Consider the following 19986-nt stretch of genomic DNA (forward strand, 5'->3'; position numbering starts at 1 on the left):
TAGATATCGGCGATTATTTTCGGATCGTACTTACACTGTTATTTTTCAATATAGGTGTGAAAATAAGCGATATAAAGTTCAAGTAATGTCTACTATTTATTCCACATGTAATGTTTATACATTTATATTCCGATATCGATATTTCATGAATAAAATCACTGAATGTAAGATATATATGTGGGATAAAAGAGAAATATCATATAAGAATTTACAAATTCTATAACAATGTGATTTTTTTATGCATAATGAAAATGGTATTATTCTTTAAGAAGAGCTAGCTGCAGTAGAGGCATCACTTTTAGCGAGGATAAGTCTGCTAACACAGCCTAAAAGTAAGAAAACGTATATATAGATGTTAAATATATACAATATACTCCCATGTATTTCAGTAAAATCATTTTTATACCTCCACATTTTGTTGGGTATTAACTTGCAGTAAATTTTCTTTTCGGAAACTCAATATTGTCGTTGCTAATAGGGGTATAATTTCCAAAGAATCATAACCCAGAATTAAATCCCAAAGATATAATAGTTGTTCAGGTGGTAAATGACCGCTGAAACCTCTCATTAGCCATTTGAAAACTATTCTTATACTAAAAGCGTATACATATATTGAATTAATGAATTATGTAAATAAAAATACAGAAAGATACAAAAATTAACTTACGGTTGAATGTGTAAGTTTTTGAAATGGATCCACAACTGTGGTTCATGGCATTGTAGTAATCGTTCAAAGAGTAAACAGAGAGCAACTATACCTTGTTCATGACTTGACACAGTGTGTAAACGAAACCAATATCTCAGATAGAATGCACGAAAGGTATAATACATGGTACAGGGATTGTCATATAAATAACAAAATGGTGTAGCTGGCATAAAAATATTGATGTAACAATAATAAATAATTAAATTCAAAATTTTCCTGCTATTCCTTACCGTACATTGTGAACCCATGAAATGGGATAACACCGCTTGGTGGAAAGACTAAAGTATTTTCTAATGTTGCTGGTTTTCCTTGCAAAACTGCGTGGATCACCTGACCACCAGCGCTTCTGTCAGTTGTGACTGGTGCAAGTATTTCGGAATCTCTTGAGAAGCATAACATTGTCTTATACAAGACATCTTCAAATACAAAATATTGATCGTCATTTCTCGCTGTTAATTGTACATCCTACAGCGATATCAACATGATTTCTTTGTTTTATTTAAAAAGATAATATAATTTAAGAAAAAAATATACAAAAGTCACCATTATTATCAACTTGTCTACGACAATATCATATTGCAAAACCATATTTTTCAACTCTTCATAATATTCTATGTCCTAAAAAAGAAAATTATCTACATCTCATGATCACAAAATAAATGATCCCTAATACATTAGTCATACATTATCTTTGATAACAGATCCGAGAACGAGCGACCAAAGACGACCGCGCAATGCTCGAGGAGACCCCCTTTTAAGAAATTCTTGAGCAATTGGAGCATGATTCGAGTTCAATACTTTTTCCCCAATATGCGTTCGTTCGGCTTCTAAATTTGGAAAATTTTCTGTGGCTGGCATATCGGGATTTATACCAAGTAATGGCATTCCTTCTGCTAATCCTGAATACATACGTCTCTATATGAAGAGAACAAGTTCGATATGTATAATTACATAAATTATAAATTATAGAGACGTAACTATAAAATTCGTACCAATTGCGCAAGTGTTTTTACACTAATTTGTATGTGACTGAAATCCCAATTTAGTTCATCTCTAAAATATTTTTATATAAAAAACTTTTGATGACATATATTTTTATTTTCTAAGAAATATAGAGATTAATTTATATATAGACAAATTTAAATAATTATTTAGATTATTTATATATGTACACACGGTTGCTTTTTAAAAGAAGGATCGCGTATTGAGAACAGTACATCCAAAAAATCCTTTGGCGCATACAATGGCCGATATTGTGATAAATCTGAAAGTAATATTTCCTCTCTCCGTGAAACATATATTAACTCATATCTTATATAAGTAATTTCACAAAAAGAATTTATATTCTATTTGTAAACTCTCTTTGAAATTAATTTACCGATGTCGTAAGTACTCAATTCATTCCATTTCTCCGCCAATTCGTCTCTATCGGCAGTAAGTCTTATACGAGCCAGCGGAATATTTAGTTCATTGCAAGTCGAGTTCAATGATTTTTGAATACGTCGTTCCCATTGAATTTGAGTTTTTTTTAAGTAACTCAGATCAGCCACTTGTATATGCGAAACTGATCGAGAATGCAGTGAACCCTATAAAAAAAATTTCTGTTTCTTATAAAGAAATTTTTGTAAATTGAAGCGTCAACTATGTACCCGCGATCGTGCCCAGTGAAACACAGTGTTTCTGATCTCCGTCTCCAAGCCGTTATTTTTCAACGCTGTGACTAATGAGTTCTTGAAATCATCTTTGTCTACGATGGGCAAGGCGACGATTCTCTGCGAATAAAATAGATAATTCCGAAATTATTTTTACTCGATATTCAACAGCCATTTGGTTTTGATATTCAACCAGTTTCACCTGTATTTCGTTATAAAGGGCCTTATAATTCGACATATTCTGCATATCATCGGTAAGTTTTCGCGCTGTTTTGTCGAGCGACGCATTTTTCGCCATTTCCTCGTCCATTCTCGCAAGATAATTGCGTGTTGCGTGCTCCGCGAGATCTTCTCTCGCGGGACTAAATCGTAAATGTGCGCCATTTTTAAACAAAGCGTTTCCAAAGTAACATCCACAGTATTGGAGTCACTCCAGTTTGGCGTTTGGCCCTCGATTCAGGTGATCTCTGCAAGAGAGACAGATGAATTAGAAATGAATTAATTTTTACAAATACATTTCTATATAGCATTACGTACATATATATCTATCTATCAAATCATCGTATATTTATCGAATAATAATGTGAAATAATACAAATGCTAATTCTTGACAGCCAATTATATTCATATTTTATCTGATATTCTGTTAATTTTTGCGAAACCAGATATATATATAGTGTATAGTGTATCTTGTACATATACATTTTTCTAGAACTTTATAATAATATGCATGTATATGGATAGTTCGATACACGACACATTCCAATCATCCTGTTGTTCTCGTGATTTATATGAATAGGACGATTGTTAAAAATCCATCCGTCCTATTGAATAAAGTTATTCTAAGATCCGTCCTCATGACAGCGTACAGTGCTTTGATGAATGTTATTAGACGCGGAGTCGGAGAGAACTTCCATTTCGAAAACTAATGCCACGTTTCCGTGAACGAGGACCCCCCTCCCTCTCTCTTTCTCTCTTTTCCCGATGTCCTAACTCAGTTAGAATCAGAATTTTTTTCTCTAGCAGCATCGCGAGCAATCGCGAGAAAAGTCGTCGAACGAACTTGCGTCTCTTTATCAGCCGTTTCACAATTCACAAAGGCCGGTCGCGCATCGCGATTTCGTGGGGAAATGGCGGCGCAATAGCCGCGGTGTTGTTTTGGAACGAACGTTCCTGCTGACGGTCGGCGAATCTACAAACAAACACTATGGATATCTCGAGCATGCTCGAGGTACAAGTGAAAGAGGAGGCGGATGTTAAGGAGAACGGTGAGGAGATGGCGATACGCGATTCTCGCACCCGGGTAATTTCGATGCGCGATGCTCTAACCTATTTGTCTTCCAGTGACACCAGGGAGGGACCAGGCATCCAGCACGACCAGTACAGATGCCAGATCGATTTCTCAGGAAGAGAGCAATTTCTACAAACTTATGTTCGGCAATGGTCAGCTTTCTCTCTCTTTCTCCAAGAAAACTTTTTGTTTATAACGAATAATTCTTAATTTATAGCCTAGTTTTTCACTTTTTTATTTGCATTCTAGAATTGAAATTTATTATAAAAATAATATAAATTATATAAGAGATCAATGCTCCTCTTTTAACTACAGGAGTTGTATGTTATAATATAGATACTCAATTCTTTTAGATATTGCATCTGTACGATTTCGTAGACTTCATTGTACAGGTTGTGATATGCATATTGGTTCTGCTCCAGCTCAGATTGATAACATGTTTGAACATCCTGTGCTTCGCACATTGTTATGCGCAAATTGTCGTGAATTTTATGGGGACGGTACTTTTGAGCAAGGTAATGTAATAATTGTATTTTGTAGAGTTTTACATTATACTCAGTATTTATCTTCATTCGTGGATGCATGCTTTCATATATGCTAATTTATGTTTTTGTTACATTCTCAGGTGATGACGCTACAGACATGTTCTGTAGATGGTGCGCAAACGGTGGCAACTTATATTGCTGCTCATATTGCAGCAATACATTCTGTTATAAATGTATAAAAAGAAATTTCACACCCTTGATAAGAAAGAAAATTGAAGCAGACGAAAAATGGAAATGTTTTGTATGCAATCCGAGCGATTTGTATAGCGCGAGGGCTGTATGTTGGGCTTTACTTGAACATGTACAGACAATGACAAGGTATTGTTGCATGAATATACACAATATATGCACAATATTAGAAATACATTAATTTTCGTCAAGTTATGTCATTTTTCATTGTAAGAATAAAAATATCTTTGATGTATTTTAGGATACTAAAAAATGACAAGAAACTAAGCGTCGTAGAGATCGAAAGAAAGATGAATTTGGATGAATCACCGTGTTGTCCGCGCAGGAGAAGACGTAAGCGTCGAAGACTGGAATCGAATTCCGAAGAGGAAGACGAGACCTATGTACTTGAACATGATACTAATGGATTACCGGGACACACTCTACAACGTAAACAATTAAAAAACAAATTGCCCGTTAGAATCAATCCAAACGGCAAAATCAAACCAATCATTACGAAAATGCAGTCTATGCCGATCCCCATTAGACCTCGTCCATCTTCGTTCTTAACCGGCCCATCACAGTCTATTACAAATTGCGAAAACTCAGTCAGTTCATCAGAGGGTATCGTCCTTCCGTCGTCTAGTGTGACAAATTCGAATACTTCATTACCATCGAGATACGATTCTAATGTACTACAGCAGCCTTCCTTGTACCATACGACTTTTATGAACAGCGCAGGATCCAACACTTATATACGAACATCCGCTACAATGAACTCTTGGAATCGGAAGATTCTTCCGGCATTACCGCTGCCGCCGCCGCCGATACAATCGTCAATCTCGTACCAGGCACCTCCGCCGCCAATACAATCGCCAACTTCATATCAGCAGTCACAGTCGCTTCAATCTCCACAAAATACAATGGTATCTATACCCAATCCAACAGACAAGCGTGGTAGATCACTCTTTCTTCTTCCAAAACCAAGAAAAGTGGATTTAACGTTGACTCCCAACATAATTGATCTCGACAGTGATTCCGACGATGAGCCAAAGGTCGTTGAACAGCAAAATAATTCGACGATCAATGGGGATGATGACATAGACGTTGTAGATATTTCCTTTAATAAGGTGGTACCTGTTGCTCTCACTTGGGAGAATAGCGACGATGATGGCACAAGGGAGGAGCAGCCTTTGCGAGAGATGTGCACGACTTTGACAAGGAATGTCACTTCCTTTAGTGAGACAATGTTGCCGCACAAGCAAGAACTCGATAAACTTTTAAGTGACATAAAGGAAAAAGTGTATTGTTTCTTCGATCTAAATAACGCGATCCAAGATGTTGAATCGGCAGCGCAACAGAGGATTAAGAAGTTCTGTTGGAATATGCGCGGCACAGTCCTCCGGTTAGCGGATATCAATGATAGGATAGTGCGCGAATATAACGGATGGAAGAGATATCGAAAAACGGAAACGCAAACGCCATCTTTGATCGACGAAAACAGATTAACATCCCAAGAAAATGTAGAAATTCCTTTAGATATGACTTGTGTTAACGATTCTGACACCGAATCCGGTTGCGATGGATCGGAATATCGAATTAAGAAACCATCCGATCTTATTAAGAGTTGCAATATTGTTGAAAACTTATTATTTTCTAAAAAAACAGTTATACATCGTGGCACTGGTGATCATAATATCCATTTGTCTGCGGACAAAGCGACTCAGGTGTACGACATCCCTAGGGATTATGAAAAATATATTTCTTATTCTATGTTGACAAAATCTAATGACGATTCAAAAACAGACAATAATGTCTTGAAACAAATGCCAACAGCGCCAGACAAAAACTTTGGCAAATACGAGGAACAATTTATTTTTTATCTGCAGCATATCGAGGATCATGGCATTCAAACAGAGGAAAGTTTGGCAGTCTCAGATGAAATATCGTTTCAAGAGTTGATAGAAACAAATTCACCATTTATTTCGCATTTACTTCAAAATACCGATTCACCTGATATTATATCTACTGATGAATCGAAAATCTGTGAGCAAGAAAAAAGTGAGAAAAGTGATTTGAGTGATCATATTATAGCAATGAACGACATAACTGATACATTGAAAAGCACAATTGATAATGATGAGCAAAAAATTCTTAATGAAACGAATTCTGATATTAGGATACAAGAAACAAAAAATATTAAAATACAAGGAATGATATTACTTGATGAGAAATTACAAAAAACTCACGATAATACAACAGATGGAGAAACGACATCAATAATATCAAATAATGAAAATACAAAATCAAGTATAATTGTTAGTAATATGGTAAATATGGAAGCATCTACTTCAAAGGGGAATGACGATTGTACTATTATCGATAATTAATGAAAGGTATTATTTATCAATGTGCAGTTTTACATCAAACTTTGATGATTGAAATTAATTTGCAATTCATGAAACCGCGTTTTTTCATTTCCATTTTTTTCATTTTTTGAACAAATTTTGATGTGTCAGAAATACTTTACGTTGTATAAAAGTTGTATATAATATTTTATTCTTAAATTGTAGAGATATCTGACATAGGAATAATATCACATAAATAAAGAGCTTGTTTCCAGAAGAAATCAAGTCTATTTCGTATTTTTTTTAAGGATGTATTCTCCTGGATATATTAAGTATCATAGATACACAATAAACTTTTTACAAACAGTTAACTTTTTGACATATGGTTTAGGAAATAAGCTCTCTATAAATTACCAATACAATATAATTTTTCTTGCAGTTGTATAACTGATTGCTTATTTGATGTATATATTATCATACTATCTTACTTTTATAAATTTTCTCTATTCGTCTCGAATTCTTGTAGGAAATAATAATAATAATAATAATAACAAACCTTGATCACAATCGCAGTTTCCATTATTGAACAAAGAGATATATTTACAATAATTTAATATTATCTCGAAAAAGAAGTTCTAATTTCAAGATATTAAACTTGTAGAGTTGAAACATTGAAGAAATTAAATATAGCATATGTTATATTGATATCTGAATTCTTCAATATTTTGAAAAAAAGGTAGTTTTGTTAATGAAATCATAAATTAAATGTGAGATGCCTTTTTTATCCTACAGACTGATTGAAAATTTATTTCGCGTATTACTGTTCTAATAATAATTAATGATATAATTTTATTTTCTTATTACAAATCAAATGCTGAATTTTTTGTATCGCGAAAGATGTTCGATACATAGAAAAGAATTTATCCTTGTTTCAATTTATATACTCTACAAATGGCACAAAGTCTGAAATAATATATAAAATATAATTATATTTATTGGAAAAAAAAGACAATTTTTTAATCTTGTTTGTTTTCATCATTAAAATAGCAAAATATGTGTGCATTTTAATTTCCTTTTTTTGAAATATATAATTTGCATTACAGTATGATTATATGTAATTTACATACATACACGTAAGAACCTGTTGTTCTGTATAAAGAACATATAAGTAAAATGTTACGCTTGGGGGGGGGGGGTGATTATTATTATATTATTGCCTGATATGCGCAGCGAATCGTTGAACGATGCCTCTGTACGCGAATATGTATTATATTCGTAGATACTTGCGTGTATTTGTGAGCCATGCGTACATATATGTACGCAAATTTTGAGAGAATAAGTGTACGAAACAAATAAATTGTTTTACATAACACATAAGTTAGAGATCATTTTAGATTTAATATAGTTTATATAATATACGAGAGAAAAGGGAAGAAAGAGAGAGAGAAAGAGGCCTTACAATTAGGTCAGAAAACATATTTCCTTTCAACTATAAATGTTTTGATAAACAGTACAGAACTTTGTTCAAGGTCTACTCCATCTGAATACATTTAATATGAATAGCCAATGCAGAATGTAATTGTTTTTAAAATAACAATTACAGCGATCATTATTCTTCCCATATTTTTTATTTTATTTTTCTTGTATACATATATATCAACTCACAAAAACATAACATTGGTCAAGTAGATGTTTTAGATGTTTTACCTTTAGCATATCGATATTTATTCGATTTATGTTACATGTAAAGATGTATGTAAGTCTCTGTAATGATTTTTTATTATAGAAGATTTTCCATCTATTCGTATCTTGATAGTTTTATGAACATAGCAATTGTACAAAAAATGAATTTACAGTATAAAAAACTAAAAAAGTATTATAGTCACTTGTTGCTTTTTTTGGACGTTTGCACATAAAGAGAAGTTCTACTTTGCCTTTTATTATTGTGATACGCAAAAAAGTTTGTATGGCTACTTACCCTTTTATAATTAGAAATGTAAAAACTGATGATATAGCTCATAGAAAGTACTTGAGCAAGTAATGATCCTTATAATATAATGGTTCTCATATAAATAACATTAAGAAGTAGAGGAAAATGATAATGTAGTCGATTTAGAAATTAACCATAAATGCGATGCAACGAAAATACACATGAGAGCATGTCATCGACAATTCGTCATTCCTGAAGTTCATGAGATGCAGCGTCATTCCTAAAATTCCTTATTCGTCCTCATACATCACTTCTCAGTATCGAAATTGACCTTTTTTGCCCATTCCATTATGATACACCCTCAGTGGCATGTAATTCCCGTTTCCGTTCATCGCTGTATTTGGAAAATTATAAAAAAAAATTATGGATACGATGAAAATTAGAAATATAGCGCGAATTCGCGGAAACAATTGACAGACAGTTCTCCATGATCCATGCAGAGAAGAAAGAACATTCCGCGGAAATTCGCAGAACTGGTCTTTCTTTCCGATCGTGACGGATAGTCAAAATCAGAGAAGACAGTTTTGAAGATTTCCACGTTTTAAAAAGAAATGTTATTAGAGATAACACACATAAGATATGTACATATATTTCGAAGAATACGAAGTCGAAAATCTCGATCGTGTGATCAACACTTACTCAATTCGTAGTCTTTTATGGCAGCTTGCAAAGTTAAAATTGCGATGCATACATTAGACAGAATGCGATGAATTTAATTAGGTATTACATATAATAGAATATCGCTTACCTTGCACAATCGTGGGAGGCTGACGGGGACCTTGAATGTTGTGTGCATGACATCTCGGTTTCAGTAGACCGTGATACAAAATAAAATACAGACCGGCAACGATGGCCGCCGCTATCGCCATACAACGATACACAAATCTCAACGATTCTACAATGTCCTCGTCACCAAAATTGATATAAGCACCGACAACGGCTCCGAGGCACCGGCCTGCGAATAAAAAAATCAATATAATTCAAACCCATCGACCGTTAACGTACGTTATAAGCGGCGACATACCGACGCAAAAGTGAGCTATCACAGGCAGCGCTTGGGCAGTCACAGTCAAATGACGCGGTACCAAATGTCTCAGGTAGAGAATGGCAGTAACCCACATTATTCCTAAGGTGAATACTTCTAAAGCCTCCGTGATTAGGGACCACCAAGGCTCCGACACGAGACTCAATACGGTGAACCTATTGTATTGGTCAATTGTATCAAATTTTTCAAACAAACGTGAAAATTTAACAAAAAGAGATCTTTCTTCACTTAATTTACGATATTATTATCCACTTATCAGACTAGAAAAACTTACCTACCTGATTATGTACACCGTAAAGGCAGTGATGAGAAGATTACTATGCCCACAATAATCCACAAGATGCTCCGATTTCCAGAGAAACAGGAATGCTGGAATTGCTCCGACAGTCATAGCGACACCAATGGAAAGTTCATCGCCCCCTAGTTTTTGCAGATGCCTATGTGATGAAGAAAATATATTCCTAATATCTCGAATCGCGATTCAACAAACAATTAAATTATTTTATCTAATGGACTTTATCTTAATAGACTCTTACAAAGGCAAGTAGCTGTCCATCGCGCTCCAGAAGGACCCCATGACTAACAGGATGAAGACCAGGGCAGCAGTCTCGCTGCCGTACCTCTTGATAGCACTCATTGGTAGCGCCAGCATACCGCTTCTCGTGTGCCACCACCATTCGGGTGGACTGAGTGGCATGCCGTTCGCCGACAGAGCGATGACAGCTGTGAGGATCATGAACACGGCGTGCAGAACGAGCGGTAGCCAATAGGCCGGTCCGATATCATTCGTTAGAGTACTCAGATAGCCGGACAGCGGTCCTAGTAGAGCGAAACCGAGAGAGCCAAAGGCTAATTGGCGTCCTACATCGCCGCGACCGCATGATGTCTCCCTCGTCGCGATCACCACCGCCGCGTCAATTAGAGCAACGGCAGTTGTCGGGAAGATATCTGCGATCGAGCGTACGAATAAATACATCCAAAATGCCGCTTCCGCCCAATTTCCAGTACGTTGACACTGGCTTTCCGCCAGCACGCTGCCTGAAATGATATAGTATCGTCGGTATAAAAGAAAATTTTTCTATTTCTTTTTGTTGTCAGCGTGAAAAATAAAGTCGTCAAATGAATGAAGACAATATACGACGTTTATGCTTTTTTAGATTTTTATCTGTCGAGTTTCGTCCACTAATGCTAAATAAAAGTATTAAAACATGATTATTGCGGAAATCTCCAAAGAATCGAGTTTTTAGGACTGCGTCTCTAACTATAAAACTGTAATGCCCCTCATACTTAATATATTAAATAAAAAATTCAAGATAGAACTAATTTCCAATTAATTGCACATAAATTATTACCTGAAAGAATATACGGATTGACCAAATCGCATTCAATGGAGCAACTCTGATTGAACTCGGCCATTCTGACTTCCAATTCGAGCGGTATGCGACAGGCGAAGTACTCAGCCATAGGATATGCGCACCATTCCTCTTCATTTTCGGGATTCAATGCCTGTCCAAGACTACCATTTACCGGCAAAATACCAGAGTACTCTGTATAAACATGACAGACGATATTGTCGTCTTCATTCTTGTAGCACAGATGCGGCGGCTCATTCTCACTCATGACATAGCGACGAATCTTTTTCGTTTCTTCGCGATCCTCCTATGAAATTTATAATTATAATATATTTATATAGAATTATACATACACGCTGATCACAATTATCTGCTTTAAATTTTATTTTTTTTTACTGTGAGAAAGAGAAAATTCACTCCTTGCTAGATGCATGTAAATGTTATTTCTAATTAATTAAAGAATTAAAAGTTCCATTTATAAAATTAGATTATTCATAATATTATTTCATAATATTACACACAGACACACACATATATATATTTGCTTTATCACGGCACAATTGTCCTGTAACACAGTCGAGATGCCGTGTTTTTTGTAATCGTAGACTTACCGGCGCGTAGGGTTCGCTGTATAGCGGTGCGACCGTGGTCTCGCCACTGCCGTCGAAGAAATCAACCTCGGGGTCGACGGCGCTTCGGAAAGTTGTTGTGTCGGAAGCGAGTTCTGAATGCCATCGTCGCCAGCCGGTCGGATAGCAAACGTAATTACAGTCTCTTAGCAGCATGATGCCCACCCCGCTGTCGTCGTCGGCCCAACGATGACAGCCAAAACGGTCCTCGCACCTCTCTTGGCGCACCTAGAGAAAAGATGTGATTACGTTTATTGCAATTTAATATTATGTACAATTAGAGAGAAAGAGAAAAATAAAATTTTAATTATAAAATTCAAATATATTTTCTCCACATTTTTTTTTATCCACGGATTTTAATTAAAATTTAATATATACAGTTAAAATATTCTTCAGATATATATCATTTTCTCTCAATTCTCTTTACTATTCATCTATTAATCATTTAGCTCCGCACCATCGCTCCCCGCCGATCGCAGTTGAACTTGAGGCCCGGACCTTTCCCGCCTGATGGTAGAGTGCGGTCCACGGAGGGCACTAACAACAATAGCGAGTAGAAGAGTGCCGAGAAGATGCAGGCGACGGCGATCATTACGCGAAGGTAACGACCCGTCGACGATTTGTCATTGTTGCTCTGACGGCCGGCGAGTTTGTCGGCAATCGGTCCTGCTATCAACGGCCCCAGTATCGCCACTGCTGGCGAGATCATCGACACGAACCTAACATTTTCAATATTTAGTCCCACTTTCGTCATGTGCAATGGAAGAAATGGGAAGAGACAGCCGATACCTGAAAAAGAATAATCGTGGGTTATTAGAAGTCATCCGAATTGATCGAACTAAAAACTAAGGCGATTGTTTTTGCGATGTCGGCTGATACCTACCACCGAAAAAAACGAACAGAAGACATTTGAGCGATATCAGATTCGTGTTGATGAGCTTTTTCTTCGGCAAGTCCTTCTCCATGTCCATTTTCTCTGTGGACGCCATCGTGGCCATCGCGAACCGGGTCAGTCTTACTCGAGAACGATCGCGAGTGTACCGATCAATCAGGACGACCTGGGGTCGTCTACTATGCTGACTGATCGTCTATTTCCATCGTGATGCGTCCATTCTGCGTGCGCTTGAGATGCCAAAGAAAAAATTATGTGCGGATAATAGAGCTATTTATAAATATTTATGAATAAATACGAACGAAGAACAAACATATCTTGTTAATTCGATATAAAGTTATTTCGATAAATTTCAAATATATAATTAGCAGAGGTGACATTAAATTTATTCTACTATTATAATCAAGATTAAAAACAAAATATTTCAAATAAATTAGCTATCAGAATTCCGCGCTATATATACTATATATTCCACTGAATTGGTTTATATTTATAATTTTCATTGCAAGAATGGAAAAATTTGTCTGCTAATTATATTATATATCTGAAATTTTGTCATTTATAAAAACACAAACAAAATATTACAAATATGATTAATTATATAATTAATGATAATCCAATTAATTATTAATTGTTTTTATAACAGACTTATACAAAAGCTGTGACAATACTTCGGTTGACTGAGCGAAGTCGTCACGCGCATGAATCGGCTACGTGTAATCGGACAGGAAGACGATCGCACCTGCACGCGCGTGCGGGACATCAAAGGCAACCCGTGCGGATGTAATAAATCGACGTCACATCGATTCTTAACGTGCAATAATGAAATCATCGTACCATATTTGTACCTTGACCTGGTGGTCATCTGATTGTCAAACGTACCACGGAAATAAATTATCAGATGTATACCGAATATGTATGTGGACCTTCGTCAATGTAAAACTCGTGTAAACTTTAATTTTTCTTCTTTCAATATGCAAATCTATTCTTAATAGCCTATTCAAGGCGTATCAATGAAAATGTAACTCCAAGTATGTTTATAGAAAATCAGAATGCAATTACAAAAATTGTAAAATTGGTAAAAGATCGAACGAAACGCAATCTTTCCTCTCGTCCTTCGATGAGAATTTGCCGCTATCAGGCGCTTTTATTATTAGATATAATATTGGAAAAACCCTCCTGTGGATTAATATATAAATAGCAAATTCAGTTCGCGAAAAGAAAGATAGTAGGTCGCAATTAATATTCCACAGCACGCGATGCTTTTCGCAGCATTTGCGATGATATAAAAGCGAAAAAACAAGTTTAATCTAGAATATGCATGTGGTAATAAAATTACATCGACGTGTCAAATATCCGTTGCATGAAGAAAGAGAGATCGAGGCATTTATTTCTATTAGATTGGAAAGTTCCCTCGTAACGCTAGAGATGACATTTATCCATGAATGAAAGTGCGTAGATATATCTTACAAATTGCGAATTTATGCCAAGGTAAAACGCGCGCGTGTACCATTACGTGATGCGTTTCAAGTATTGATGTATCAATCTATCCGATCCAAATGCAACGAATTCGGAACATTCAAGGCGCGTGCAATTTGTGCAGCTGTATGTGTATATGTGTATGTGAATATACCGATCCGTATATATGTATATATTGTGACAATCGATTTTCACCAAGAGTGCTGGTGATATATTAATTACATTATAACTAACAGCCCTGTCATATACCGCTAACTATACCATATTCCGGCTTTCATAGAAAGTTAATCTGTATAAAGTTCATCTTAGCATCTCTCATTTTTGAAATTTCGGTATAATTGATAAAGTTCCACTTCTTTCGCCAAAAGTTCCTGCTATGTATAAAAAAGATTATAATAATTGATATTCTAAACAATAAAATCAAGATTAAAAAAATTTTATATTCTGAAAGTATTCTAACAATGCATTTTTTTTACGCGATATATTTTTTAATCTTCGTCGAGTTTTTTACTCGATAACACTCCTAAAAAATTTTCTTCTTATTTTTATGTAGCACTCTTTATTCAACGATTGCATATACAATATATACAATAAAAGGATCTGCGAAAAGGGGATCGCACAGTTGGACGGTCACTTAGCAGGCGTGATTTATCTTCGTGTATATCCCCCTGTATCGTTCCGGATTGATTACGTCGCCGTCGTAATTGTCGTTGTTACATATAAGATATAGTTGGTTACATAGCTCATGACTAAACTATCTCGTCATTCTTTCAGCGCGCGTCTCTCCTCCTACGCCGATTCGTAATTAAATGTCCACCTCCTCTTCGTTCGGTCGATCAGCATTTTCCGTCCCGCAAATTTGGCATGATCAGCAACCGCGAAAGAGTAAAGTAACGTTTGCGAATTTTCGTCGAAGGAACAAACTTTGATCTTGTTAGAGAAAATCTCCTTACATCGGTTGCAAATCCAAATTTGGAATCATTATCTGCTGACTTTCCATATAACGACGAAAATCTATCTAGATGTTATTAAAAAATCATGAACCTTCGGCGCAGTTGTAATAATTTTTGTATTACTTATCGATTTCATATTTATAACATATAGTTTATTTATTTTGAATTTTATAAAAGAATCGAAAGATGCTACGATTAAGATAAACGAATCTTAATCGTAGCATTTTTTGATACTTGTACAAGTAGCGGCAGCGTTCTTTGCTCGCAAGTTATGGATGCAATTGATTGCAATTGCGACATAAATTCTGCGTTGTAATCTAGGGAATCAGTTCGTGGGTCTTGGAATGACTATGAAACAAGTTAAAGCGAACAGTGCGTGTACTGGAACAGTCCTAAGTAGGTTAACGACAGGTTACGGAAGCCTCGAATGTTTCTGCGCGTTTTAAAGAAGCGGCTATCGTGCTTACCGCTCGTAAACATTGCTCCGACACGAAAATTCGTGCCCATTTCTACAAATAATAGCAAGTTATAAAATTTTATAATAATTTGAAGCTCATGAAATATATTAAGCTTCATCCGAGAAGATTCCTTGTCGATATTTACCATCAGTATATCAATTACTTGATCTAATGTCATCGAATAGTAACATTAAATTCCATTCATTTTCTATCAACATGAAGCACTCTATTGATTTTCAGAGACGATTTGCGAGATGAATTTCTAGTCAAGAAACTAAATACAAGCGTAAAGATTCCCGCGCGTTTTCCATACGTAATATTATGATCGCCGGCTATAAATAGACGTGTGTGAACGCTTTTTAACTAGACGAGATTCATTTAATCTAGCTTTATTCGATCCGGTGCTCCGATGAGACGGAAGTTATAGTCTGCATTATAAACGCGATAATAGAATAGCATTTAATGTCTCTTATCCTGCTTAATTTTTTGTTCGTACAAGATATATATCCTACGATATTCTAAAATATCATATTTTCATAATAAAAACGCCACAATATGTAAACTGCAAAATGAGATAATCGGTAGATTATTTCTAACATCTATTTTTCATAGATTGTATTATTAAATAACTTCAAGCTTGAAATCACGAATTTGCTTAAAGCAAGCGCTAGTATCCACGGTTAAAAGGCCACAAATATCCGGTACGTTTGCGTTATTTTGCGCGGATGTAATACGTTACTTTCAGATGAATAAGATTTTTCTTTCCTCGCGGTGCACATTTAGATGTCCTCCGCAAGACAGCTACGTTACGTCATCGAGAACAGGTCTCTGATTACGTCAATATCCAACTCCGTTAGTGTGTAGTCATGAGCAACCAAATATTCTTTGGATCTCTGCGATCATAATATATTGATAAAAAGGCGAATCTTTTAAAAATAACTCTTACACGCTTGTCGTGTACATCGTAAAAAGCCAACGATATATTTTTCCGACTATAATAAAAATTCTAATTCTTTCTTGGAAACGCTAACCCAATACGTGAGAAGTACAGTCGTGAAAGTGACTGTTCACTTCTTCCCAAAGTTGAGCTCTTCTTGATTTTTTTCTTCATACATTTTGTATTTAGTTTCATAATTTTATATTTATGAAAGTGCGCGTCTATATATAAGCATTGACGGGATGTCAATAATGATAAAAGCCAACAATTCGCTTCTTATTCTATGAATTGAACGTGGGTGTAATTTGAACAGACAGGTTCTCGAGAATGCATCAAATGTCCAAATCAGAGACTACTTTCCTCCGATGGAAAGTGAAAGATTTTTTTATTTCTCTTTCGAGGGGAGAAGAACACACTCTCCTTCTTTCCAGAGGGCTATTATCTATCCTTATAAGAGTCTGGACAATGAATAGATATTCTCGCAATCATTTCTTCTCATTTTCTTGATCTCCGATAATGGAACGTCTTATTTCGCGGCGTAAAAACATCGCAAGACGCTCACAGGTGAAAACAAAAGAGTTCCCTCTCGTAAGTGGCGTTTTAAAAGACCTCAGCACAAATGGCGATTAAATCTTTCCAAAAGCATACAGTTTGGACATACGAGGTCGGGCATGCTTCGATTCTCTAAAAATAGGCCATTTTATTACGACCCGTGGTTTACAATTGCACGCATGTATCTTGTGACTAAATGAAGCGTGAAAAATTGCGTGTTGTAAACATTGTCTCGAAATAATATCTTGTAAACAACATCTCGAGATATATACATATATTATAGACAAGAGATATCTTATAAATATATAATAAGTATCATGAAAAAGTATAAATTTCTTTGTGAAACAATATATCTATTAAAGAAGAATCCTGATAGTAATTTGAAGCTTTAAAGTTAAAATATAAGCTAGCTTAGTTATCTTAAAATATAGCGACACCAAACATATACAGTCGATCGCATAACGTTCATCTTTGTTATTCAAGATCATCTTAAGATAAGAGCGAGTGAGTCTTTTCTCTCAAAGCAATCTTCTATCGTTACTTCCCATATCATCTACGATACTTCATGTTTAAGCAATCATCGAAGTTGCATGCATTCTCAGGACATCACGCGATACGCAATGCGTGTTTCCATATGTTCCATATTATTATGTATCCTTATTATCCGGAATGCCGTCATCATACGCGTACGACCTTCCGTCCATAGATTAGTCTAACGTGTGCGACACGGAAAATTGGGTTAATGAAATCATAGAGGAGGAAGAAGTTACTGGCGCATGTGAGCTTACCTATCCAACGACGATAGCGATGACCCTTCTCACGAAATTTCGCGCGGAAGAGAAATTATTCTGTTCAACAGTGAGTTGCGACATTGATACGGTGTGGTAATCACGGGCATTAAGATAATTACACGACATCGCGTGTTTTATTTTTTCATTAGTTTTACGAGGCATCACCTTTTATATATCTCCCGCCCGATGATGAACATGACATTTTTCGGGCGAAGCGCGGAAGAAAAGACAGAGTGACCGTTATTTCTTTACGAGTCGATAATGGAAAACTCTCGTATTAGCGCCGCGAATGAAGCACATATTTGCGATGATGTGTGCGTACATGTGTGTGTTTGCATTGGAATGTACACACGGGAACGCGATAATGTAACGGAAATCTGTGGAAAAACGGGGGAGATTCTTCTCGTGTCTGAAGAGAGATGAAAGGCCGCAATCGAGATGAATGACTTTAATATCTTTCGGTAGAAATGAGATTATAATAATTTTACGCACGCGTATGATAGATATCGGATAAAAATACAATCGAAAAATCTTTTCAGAAATTTATATAAACTTCCTTAAAAACATAACAAAGTTGCTGTTATCGTAACAAAACGTTTCCTTTCCGATTTATATCGGTACCGCCCGCATCGTCCTTGAAAAACATCGCCGACATCGCGGTAACCGTTGTTGAAGCCCGCGTGTCGTAACGTTGACAACCAGAATACAGATCGGCTTGCCGTATGCTTCGGTCACGTTTATACTAGGCGATGACGCTAGGTCGCTCGAATATCTTTCGTTCCGATTAAATTCGATTAAAATGATCTTAAGAAGAAACTTTACGTACAATTTTTTAGAGAAAAAAAAAAGAGAAAATCTTATTACAAATTATCTTTAATCTTTTCCAATAAAGACTATAATTTTGAACATTTCATACACGGATTATGCATTTTCAGTATTTCACAAAAAAAAAAAAAAAAAAAATATATATATATATATATATCCAATTTTTTATATATAAAAACACCTCCTTTAAACACTCTTTAGAAATAAAAGAAAAGAGATAATAGATTATGCGTATGTCTCGCACGTGAATAAATAGTTTACATTTTATATATTACGGGGACCATTTTTTTATCCGAAGATGGATATCATTCATCCTGTGATTTATCGCGCTTTTCACATAGATGTAGATTGTCTATGTTTCCGCGCGGACCTCAAACATAGACTAAAAATGGACCTGCATCCCTGCTACGAAACAATGATTCAATAGAGAAGCGGTGGTGTGAGACGTGAGACACATGCAGGGACAGATTTCACGATCGATGCGAATTATTCATTCAAGCCGTTGCACGACCGAGCACCTAATTCCGCCCCATCGGTCCCGTCTCCCCCTCCTCACACTTACTCATAGGGCTGCACCCTTCGGATGATGTTGCTCTGAGAGAAATTGCGCGACGAGGGAACTTGCTTTCCCAGCATACTTCTATAGAAATGGTAAATACGATACGCTGAATAATCGCTCGATTCTATAGCGTAATTCTGCTCATACAATCCGACGACGGCGCGTTGGGACTTGTTGAGGTATCTGGACGTTCTTTTTTTTTTAAGCGTATTAAATTAAATTACAAAAAACAAATAATTATGTTAAATCAAATCAATTTTAAGTACGTAAATTAAGCGAGGAAGAATACATTAATACAAAATGACAGAAGGTAGCTGTAAAAGTCGAGCACTATGGATTACTTTCCTTACTGATCGATTGCGAAAAAAGTTTTCAGCGCATACGTAGAAAAAATTATCTTACAGTCGGAAACTTTCGCCAGTAATGCGTTGTTACGCATTTACTCACAGTTATGCAAAACAATACAATACATAATTTTGTTTCGAGCATTCCGTTGGTCAGCGCTTTATATTCTTATATAAATCCACGGATATTGGCATCGTGTTGACGTGACCGAAAGTTCCTTGCGCAATATTTCTTCGTAGAGTCGCATATGTAAGATTGGTAAAGACGGTAGTACTTTTCCAATAACCGATTCCGCATAGGTTTCGCAAAGTTCCTCGGCACAATAGTAATGTCAAGGGAAAAGATCGCCGCTGTCGATATTGTGAACTTTGATACAAAGACGTTCTCTGGGAGCTCATATGAAGAACCGATGGATCCAGTTCATATTTGTGATATGAATCACCGATTCTTTCTCTCGTTTATCGAATCT

The 19986-nt window shown here is 35.9% G+C and overlaps 3 protein-coding genes across 4 annotated transcripts in view; 1 reads left to right on the forward strand and 2 right to left on the reverse strand.

The window, feature by feature from the left end:
* Positions 1-90: 90 nt before the first annotated feature.
* On the reverse strand, positions 91-3076 carry LOC138938444 (TBC1 domain family member 19). The gene is made up of 12 exons (XM_070305402.1): positions 2896-3076; positions 2561-2825; positions 2356-2478; positions 2085-2292; positions 1883-1970; positions 1699-1759; positions 1391-1621; positions 1250-1324; positions 937-1171; positions 668-869; positions 407-593; positions 91-326 (listed from the first exon to the last, which is right to left on the reverse strand). Exons 2-12 carry the CDS (start codon positions 2666-2668, stop codon positions 258-260), a joined length of 1587 nt encoding a protein of 528 aa, XP_070161503.1. The 5' UTR covers positions 2669-2825; positions 2896-3076; the 3' UTR covers positions 91-257.
* A 147-nt stretch (positions 3077-3223) lies between these two features.
* LOC138938442 (uncharacterized) lies at positions 3224-8378 on the forward strand. The gene is made up of 5 exons (XM_070305398.1): positions 3224-3626; positions 3703-3801; positions 4003-4164; positions 4275-4512; positions 4625-8378. The coding sequence occupies exons 1-5, from the start codon at positions 3566-3568 to the stop codon at positions 6750-6752; spliced, it is 2688 nt and encodes an 895-aa protein (XP_070161499.1). The 5' UTR covers positions 3224-3565; the 3' UTR covers positions 6753-8378.
* LOC138938443 (uncharacterized) overlaps positions 7480-19986 on the reverse strand; it is a 355984-nt gene continuing 343477 nt past the window's right edge. Inside the window, exons 2-11 of one of the 2 annotated variants that reach the window (XM_070305400.1) lie at positions 12610-12848; positions 12184-12515; positions 11709-11954; positions 11098-11404; positions 10282-10783; positions 10024-10182; positions 9725-9900; positions 9449-9655; positions 9340-9363; positions 7480-9034 (exon numbers count right to left, since the gene is read on the reverse strand). In XM_070305400.1, the coding sequence (XP_070161501.1) occupies positions 8955-9034; positions 9340-9363; positions 9449-9655; positions 9725-9900; positions 10024-10182; positions 10282-10783; positions 11098-11404; positions 11709-11954; positions 12184-12515; positions 12610-12724 (2148 nt within the window). In that variant the 5' untranslated portion in view covers positions 12725-12848 and the 3' untranslated portion in view covers positions 7480-8954. The remainder of the gene's footprint in view (positions 9035-9339; positions 9364-9448; positions 9656-9724; positions 9901-10023; positions 10183-10281; positions 10784-11097; positions 11405-11708; positions 11955-12183; positions 12516-12609; positions 12849-19986) is intronic. The other variant, XM_070305401.1, reaches the window with a different exon arrangement.

This window comes from Polyergus mexicanus, unplaced genomic scaffold (assembly GCF_030449975.1).
Source record: "Polyergus mexicanus isolate NDT 795.1 unplaced genomic scaffold, iyPolMexi1.0 SCAF_12, whole genome shotgun sequence".
NCBI lineage: Eukaryota > Metazoa > Arthropoda > Insecta > Hymenoptera > Formicidae > Polyergus > Polyergus mexicanus.

Excerpts from the sequence above, each read along its gene's own strand:
- LOC138938444 (XM_070305402.1), bottom strand. The coding sequence starts at position 2,668 with ATGGACGAGGAAATGGCGAAAAATGCGTCGCTCGACAAAACAGCGCGA. Across the intron at positions 870-936 it reads TCATGGGTTCACAATGTACG|CTACACCATTTTGTTATTTA; the intron begins GTAAGGAATAGC and ends TTTTTATGCCAG. Across the intron at positions 594-667 it reads AAAAACTTACACATTCAACC|TATAAGAATAGTTTTCAAAT; the intron begins GTAAGTTAATTT and ends ATACGCTTTTAG.
- LOC138938442 (XM_070305398.1), top strand. The coding sequence starts at position 3,566 with ATGGATATCTCGAGCATGCTCGAGGTACAAGTGAAAGAGGAGGCGGAT. Across the intron at positions 3,802-4,002 it reads CAAACTTATGTTCGGCAATG|ATATTGCATCTGTACGATTT; the intron begins GTCAGCTTTCTC and ends CAATTCTTTTAG. Across the intron at positions 4,165-4,274 it reads GGACGGTACTTTTGAGCAAG|GTGATGACGCTACAGACATG; the intron begins GTAATGTAATAA and ends TTACATTCTCAG.